Source organism: Macadamia integrifolia, chromosome 2 (genome assembly GCF_013358625.1).
Source record: "Macadamia integrifolia cultivar HAES 741 chromosome 2, SCU_Mint_v3, whole genome shotgun sequence".
Taxonomy (NCBI): domain Eukaryota; kingdom Viridiplantae; phylum Streptophyta; class Magnoliopsida; order Proteales; family Proteaceae; genus Macadamia; species Macadamia integrifolia.
In genome coordinates this window covers 40303249-40310909 of record NC_056558.1, presented here as the reverse complement: position 1 = coordinate 40310909, position 7661 = coordinate 40303249, and the positions used below count along the sequence as shown (strand labels likewise).

Genomic DNA, 7661 nt, shown 5'->3' with positions numbered 1-7661 from the left:
CGTGGCTATGAGAGAGAGAGAGAGAGAGAGAGAGAGAGTCCTCTCAAATTAAAATTAAATGAAGCATATACACAAAATGTATTTCAATCATATATCATATCAAATGAAAAAAATTAATAATTTAAGATAATTGTTGAACAATAAATTTTAAATTTCAAATAATGATAGACGATTGCGGCTTTTTTTATTATCACACAATGGGTGCTAGCATACTTGATATCGGTAGCATACCCAACCTTTTCCCATATATATATTATGTATCTAACTGATTTAGTTACTATTTGGGTGACTCAATTCAAATTCAATATTATTTCCAATAAATATTGTCATTTTAATTAAGTTTCTAACTTATTTAGCTAGTTTGGTTTGCGTGGAAAATTTGCAAAAACTCATAATCACTTCCGTCTTATAAAATTAATTAAAAAAAAATTTTAAGTCCTTCCCATCTAACAATCTAGATATTTCCAAGATACTACCATTGACCCTATCACACCCACATCCAAACCTAGCTGAGAATAGCTGAAAATAACTAAAGCAAAATGCAGGCAAGCTTTGAAGGTTGAGGCAAGCTTTGAAGGTCGTGGCAGTTAATGGATCAAGAATGTGAATCTTTAAAATGTAACAAATTAGTATTTGTAACAAGGAGGTTAGTGATAAAGTTAAACTCTACTCTCTCCGATACTCTCCATATGTATTGAAGAGACCAGTAGTTAAAACATCAGGTGATCTCTTGATTTCATGAACCAATCATATTACCGATAAAAGAGAACAATAAATAATTGAAAACCCTGAAACACTTGCAATTGCCAATTTCATTCCCAAGCAAAAACCTATACACATGAAAGCTCTTTAAATTGTTATGCTTTAGGAGTTGGAGAGGAAGGTTTAACTAGGTAACCCTCGAAGAAATCCAAGACAGTAGTCTCAAGATCCTCTTTTGAGTACTTGATGTATATCTCCGAGTGCTTTCCACTCTCTACATGACCCCTGAGCCTGCTTAGAAAGGATCGTTAAGTAGAGATGAGCTTCTCTAATAAGGATATGCGTAGCTCATCACAAAGTTGTACCTTACGCTCCATTCTGCCAGAGAAATGATGATGATTTTGTCTTTAGCAGAGAACCCTATTAGTAAGCCCATTAGGTTGTTGGGAAAATCTAGTCTTCAACTTGTTTGGTTGGTTCCATGAACATGCCTTATAAGTTTCGTTCGAATAAGGAAATCCGCCTACTCAACTCGAGAGAGCACTTAACTATAGAACCAACTGGCATGTTCATCTCGAATCAGAAACCATGTTCATCGGGATCTAGTATCAATCATATGGCCTGAGTCCTATGAACATCATCAAACATGACATTGAAGGACTTTAACCTTTCCCTCAAAGCGGTCTTGGAAACCCCCGAAGAGAAGTTCCCACTTGCGTGCAGCCCTTTGTCTCTGAGGCAATGGAGGACACTCACCCATGTAGACCTCTGATAGCTCGCCGCTTAATTCATAAAATAAAAAATTAATAATAATAATAATAGAAGTTTTTGCAGTTAAAGGAAACTGAATACAAAACATTTGAAAAGGGAGAATTCAGAAAGATATAGGTTTTGGTTTTCTTGGTAATATTTAAAAGGATATAGATTGATGATGGAGGAATAAGAAAATTATGGAGAAAGTATACCATAAAAGATATTTCAGATTTGAGATAGAAAAGATTTTTTTTTTGGATAAAAAAATATAAAAGGTATTAACAATTTAAGAAAATAAAAAGAATGGAGAAAAAATAATAAACAAGGAAAAGGCAAAATTGTCAAGTAGAGATAAGATTTTTTATTTTTAGGCAGAGAGAGAGAGAGAGAGAGAGAGAGAGAGAGAGCAATAAAAGAAATAAAACTTTAAAGAGTATATGAGTACTATACAAATTATAAATATAGACATCAATTTAAGAAAATAAAAGAATGGAGAAAAAGATAATAAAGAAAAAAAAGGTAAAATTGCATAGTAAAAGATTTGTTATTTCATGCTTGAATATAATAGTATAATATAATATAATATATAAAATGATAAGAATAAGAAAGTTATAAACAAAAGTTGCAAGATGCTAGAGGTGATGATAATGTTATCTCTGGATATAACCAGAATTATTAGTAAACGATAAATTCTTGAAAGATCAAAATGATGAAATGCTAAAGTGGGCCCAATTTGTTCAAAAGTGGGCCCAATGTAAGGAGTAAATTAAGCAAAGGTGTAAGACCCAAGAATACGGCAAATATCGGATTCGCCTGGGAGATCGGTGAGGTGTATCCACCAAGAATACGGCCAGTACCAGGGGGTTTGGGAGATCGGTGAGGGTGTGGAAACTTCAGTCCCACATCGCCTAGGGAGAGATTATTGGGCTAGTTAATAACCTCTAGCCTCCTTAACATGACACAACGCGTTTTAAAGCCTTGATGCCCATGGGCCAAAGAGGAACAATATTGTTCAAGGTTAATGGGGCCAGTGTATTACAAAAGGATTGGCTAATTTTCGCACTAAATTTTAGGAAATGGTTTATAATGATAGAAAACACTAGTCTGCGAAGTTTGGAGTCAATCTCAGAAGGTATAATGGTCAAACTCAACTCATGGGCATCTTGGTCATCTTACCCTGCCAAGGCTTGAACTTTTATGCAACTAGAATTTCTGATGAGATTTCATGAGGCTCCTTATATCACTGCCGATCAAGTCTTGGAGGCGAAAAAATCCGTTGTCTGCACAAAGGATCAGCTGCACTGATACCATTGATACGAACCTAGGAGAGGTTATGGATTCTTAATAGTTTTCTTTTCTCTCATTTGTATTATCTTTCAGGGAACTTCGCCCTTTTTGTCCATTATTTCTTTGATTAAGAGCACCTTTGCTTGTCCAAAAACGAGAGAGAGAGAGAGAGAGAGAGAGAGAGAGAGAGAGAGAGAGAGAGAGTACTTATGCTTTCATGATACAAAACATTCACTCCATTAGTGTCTGTCAATTACAAAATTAGTTATTGATTATGAGGCCAGTTGGCCTCTCTGCATCTGGATCAATACTCTCAGTACATATTAATTCCTTACCTCGACCCTGATTTGCATTTGGAGAAGTACAGAACTGGCTTCCCTGACCTTCCAAGGGCCATTAGTGTCTGTCAATTACAAAATTAGTTATTGATTATGAGGCCAGTTGGCCTCTCTGCATCTGGATCAATACTCTCAGTACATATTAATTCCTTACCTCGACCCCGATTTGCATTTGGAGAAGTACAGAACTGGCTTCCCTGACCTTCCAAGGGAGTGACATTTCCATGTGTACCAGAGGAACTGTTTGATACCCTTCCTTGGTCTTCTTCATAAGTAGTACAATACCTGTCTATAACAGAGGGAATTGTTGGTAAGCTTGGGGCAATAGATATAGCTAAAGCTTCAATGACTGATGGAATTTCAGTATTTTGTTTGCGATTTTTAGTTACTCTAGAATCATGAGAGGAAGGATCCGTCTCATCATATATTTTTGCCATTGTAACAATTCTTTTCAGTGTAGAACCATTAGGATCATCAAGTTTGATAATGTCCCCATTGTTACGACAGAATCTAAGAACAAATATGAAGAGGGCTAGCAGTGAAGCAGCTCCAGTGATGATGAACAACCCTCCAAAACTATCTAGAGTCAGACTATAAGAAGATAAGTTGGTACTCCTGTCTGGACAATTGTCTTGCCCAAACCATGCTTGCTCAATCCGTGCCATTTTATCTCCTTCTGTTACATTTAAGATTGCCCTTGAAACATCAGATACCAGTGGGGATCCTCTTGGAAAGACCTATAAGAAATTAATAAAATGGATTTATTTACCCATGTACTTACAGTAGAGAGAGAGAGAGAGAGAGAGAGGACTTACAAAACCGAATCCATCAGTCTTATATGTAGGTCCAACCATGGTGTATTTGCCACAATATTTTGAAAGAAAGAGTTTCATGTAAGGGTTCTCATCAAAAGCAGCAGCAATACCACCATTGTCACTCCCTTTAGATAAAGCTTGGTCTAAATCTTCTACACTTCCATAGGCTCTAATCTTGGACTCATTAAAGCTCATTTGCTTTAGCATATCAAACACAAATGAACCATTTTTGTACCCCACATACTCCCCATTTCTTATGAGCTCTTTTACATCTGTGACAGTAGGTTGAAGCTGTTGAACTGTCAGCATGGAAGTTAGGCTTGCTGTGTAACTTGATGTGAGGATGAGCACAACAAAAACCCATATGATCACAATGAACCTAGCCAAGTTGCTGAAGACCTCTTCTGTAGCCATCAAATTAACATTTATCAATTAGTCAACTAGTTCCAAATGGGTTTTTGGTGGTAAGAGAAATGCCAAAGGCAAATCAGAGTAATTTAACAATTGTGGCATTGGCTCATAAAATCACTGCTCAGGTTAACCATATATTAATTATGAAAATATCTAGAGAATGAGAGAAGAAGAGTATTTACTATGTGCAAAAACCATGGTTGAGAAGGTGAACCAGAAGATCATTCCAAGTTGATTTATAGGTGTACCCCTAAAATCGTTGTTTACTCTGTGTTCGAGGACCCAGGTCACAGCGCCTGTGAAGATGAAGAAAATGAGAATAGTGAACCATAGATCCCAATTCAAAGGCTTCAGGAAAACCCACATATTCTTCCTCTGATCTTGTTGGACTGGCACTATCATTGTTACCCCAGACTGTGTGTATGGCATTGTAAAATCGATATACAAGGACCGATTGGCTATGATAGTTGTATCACCAACGACTGCATCATATTTCTGTCAGAAAACAATAATAAGCCTCATAGTAGTGAACTGATAAAGACCATGACTAATTGTCAAAATATAAGGCTAAACTTACTTGGAGATATACTTGGTCGATCATATCATTGTAGGTCCCGGCACTTGTACCATCAGGCTTCATGAATGGAATAAACTCATAAGGAAGGGCATATGGCAGTTCCCCAATTACAGCATTAAAGACATCAATGCAGTACCCAGTGACACTTGTAGCATTGGTAGTAGGATCTATTGCTACCTTCACAAATTCAGTAAATCCTTTCTTAACAGGAACTCCAATCTTCAGTTTCTTCCCATTTGTAGGAATTACCCATCCTTTAGGCACAGTAGTAGAATCTCCTGGCCATACTATAGGACTGAGATTGGAACTTGAAGATGCATTCAGTTCACGTAAAATTCCATTTGTTGGTGTCCAGAATCCAATCTCCCTTCCTTCACGACCTATTACATTGAGTACTCGATATGCCGATGATTGTAGTTGTCCATCAACAAGGCTAAATTTTCCACTCAGGCCTGTAAATTTTGTCTCTAATATTGTCTGGAGAAGTTTAGGACCTATTTTAGAGATTCCGATGGTTAAAAGGTCAGATGTTCCATTAACAACTTGTGGGTGCTGGAATTGGAGATTCGCTGCCCCAAATTTCTCAGCTGCCAGTGCTAGTGCCCAAACAGTATCATAGGCCCACAGTCCAAAAATGTTAAGGGCAACTCTTTTCATATCTGGGTTTTCCTTGTGGAAATTTTGTCTCCATCTTATCTTAAAATTCTTAAGATTATCAGACATTGGCTGGTAAGGCTCGATGCCAATTACACCTTGCATAGAATGAAGAACAGAGGGATCCATGGAATTCAACTGATTAGATAGCCCATCTGTGATAATCCAGGCATATCCTTCATTCATCATTCCGACATTTTTTGCTTTCAAAAATAAACGAGCACCAAGAGGGTATGACATGTGCACAACAAATACTCTAGTTTGCATTGTCATCATCTTGTAAAGCTCTGAAACAATTTGATCATCGGTGGCTGAAGGGGAAAGGACACTTCGATAGGGGACACGGGTCTCAATTGCTGTAAATGCATCAATTAAATAAGGAACAATTCCACTACCATAATCAGTGTTTTCATATATTAGTACAGCTTCCTTCCATCTGAAGGCTTGGACAGTGGAAGCAATTGCTTTTACTTCAGAGGAGTCACTAAGGGAAGCCCGGACAAAATAAGGATTTTGAGATGAAGAAAGAAAAGGATTTGATGCAGAGAAAGAGAGAATGGGTACATGTGCTTCGTCTCCAAGATCAATCACAAAGTCGGCCTCAGAAGATGTTATTGGTCCAATAATTGCTTGTACTTCTATGTTATTTAGTAGGTCAAGAGCTGCATTAACAAAGAATTTCATTTATCAATCTCTTGATTTCCAAAATTATTCACGTTGGCTCACCCATTGTAATACAGGACAAGAAAATGAAGAACAAATAGTTGCATTTTTAATTAAAACTACGTTGAAGAAGTGGGAATGAATAGATTCAAGGAGTATCACCACAGTTGCAGACACTGGCACCTGAATTGGAAGAGATCATAATTGATATATAGAGAAGCCAGATCTGTATTATAATGGCATGGCTTAGCGTATTTTGGCAACTCCATAGCTCTGATGGAGTAGGAAGTCTGGTTCTTAAAAGTGACAGGGAGAAAGTTCATTTGATAAAGAAAACTTAAGAGCCAAGTTTTCTCTGAGTTGATGATTGGGATGATGGTTACTAGGTTCTCTTCTTAACATACATAACCATATATGAAATGGCAATCAGATAGTACTATAAGAATACTCCAGCTTGATGTTTCACTCATGAGTGTATTTTGTTGGGGTTTATTGAATCCTTGAGATCTAGTATGAAAAGTATAAACCAACCCAACAGATAGACAATCTTGAAATTCTATAAAAAAAAGCATAAAACTAGGATATCATAAACAGAGAGGATCCTCATTCATGAGGATTTGTTATAGTTTCAGGAAAAATCTTCTCTACTGGGTCATTTGCATAAATATCAGTTACCATATAATAAGAAATCAGAAACCTCCTAAAAAATAGAAGTAACCGAAGCTGAAGGGGAAGGCAAAAATACAAATGCAACTAGTGGAGATGGAAAGAGTGTCATTAGTTACCCATAGAAGCAGCATGGACCACATTGCTGTTGGAATCCCTGGTGTGGAGAACCAGTCTTGTTCTGTAGAAACTGTGAATTGCATAGAAATCAGACAATGCCATGGAGATGCAGGTCAACCCAATTCTCCCAACCAGATTATTGTAATCCAGAACCACCCCAACATTGAAGGGGATGGTTGTATTTTGAGCTGATACACCAAATTTGCCAATGAAGAGACTCATACAGAATATTAAGATGAAAGACAAAAGAACTTGGACCGAGTTCTTCATCTCTAACCTCAAAAGGACTGTTTTTAAGCTTTGATCTTAATGTCATTAATCAATCCACTTCCTTCTTATAATGAAGCAATTTGATCTATAAGAATCCAAAGCACATCTATGGGTCATTAGTCAAATTTTCAGCAAAAGACATATTAAGATTCTTCAACATCTCAAAATTATTCATCTATTACATCAACTTGCGTTGACTTAGAAGAGTTCTTAATGACCAAGTCCAATTGGATTTGTCTATTTGAACATTCTAACAGATTTTGAGATGGAGCAATTAATAAAGGCCAGGAAAATGCTAGACTAGTTTGTTGTGTTTAGGTCATGTGTTTTATGTTCCACTTTGGTGGTTGAGGTCCATGGAATGAATGAGTAGCATAGTTGATGTTAATTTTCTTTGCTTATTTG

At 36.8% G+C, this 7661-nt stretch overlaps 1 protein-coding gene across 1 annotated transcript; it reads right to left on the bottom strand.

Moving 5' to 3' along the window:
* Nucleotides 1-3057: 3057 nt before the first annotated feature.
* LOC122065614 (glutamate receptor 2.7-like) lies at nt 3058-7256 on the bottom strand. Its single transcript, XM_042629438.1, has 5 exons — nt 6986-7256; nt 4884-6199; nt 4489-4801; nt 3896-4299; nt 3058-3817 (listed from the first exon to the last, which is right to left on the bottom strand). The coding sequence occupies exons 1-5, from the start codon at nt 7254-7256 to the stop codon at nt 3161-3163; spliced, it is 2961 nt and encodes a 986-aa protein (XP_042485372.1). The 3' UTR covers nt 3058-3160.
* Nucleotides 7257-7661: the final 405 nt, after the last annotated feature.

Excerpts from the sequence above, each read along its gene's own strand:
- LOC122065614 (XM_042629438.1), bottom strand. The coding sequence starts at position 7,256 with ATGAAGAACTCGGTCCAAGTTCTTTTGTCTTTCATCTTAATATTCTGT. Across the intron at positions 6,200-6,985 it reads GGTCCATGCTGCTTCTATGG|CTCTTGACCTACTAAATAAC; the intron begins GTAACTAATGAC and ends TTGTTAATGCAG. Across the intron at positions 3,818-3,895 it reads AGACTGATGGATTCGGTTTT|GTCTTTCCAAGAGGATCCCC; the intron begins GTAAGTCCTCTC and ends AATTTCTTATAG.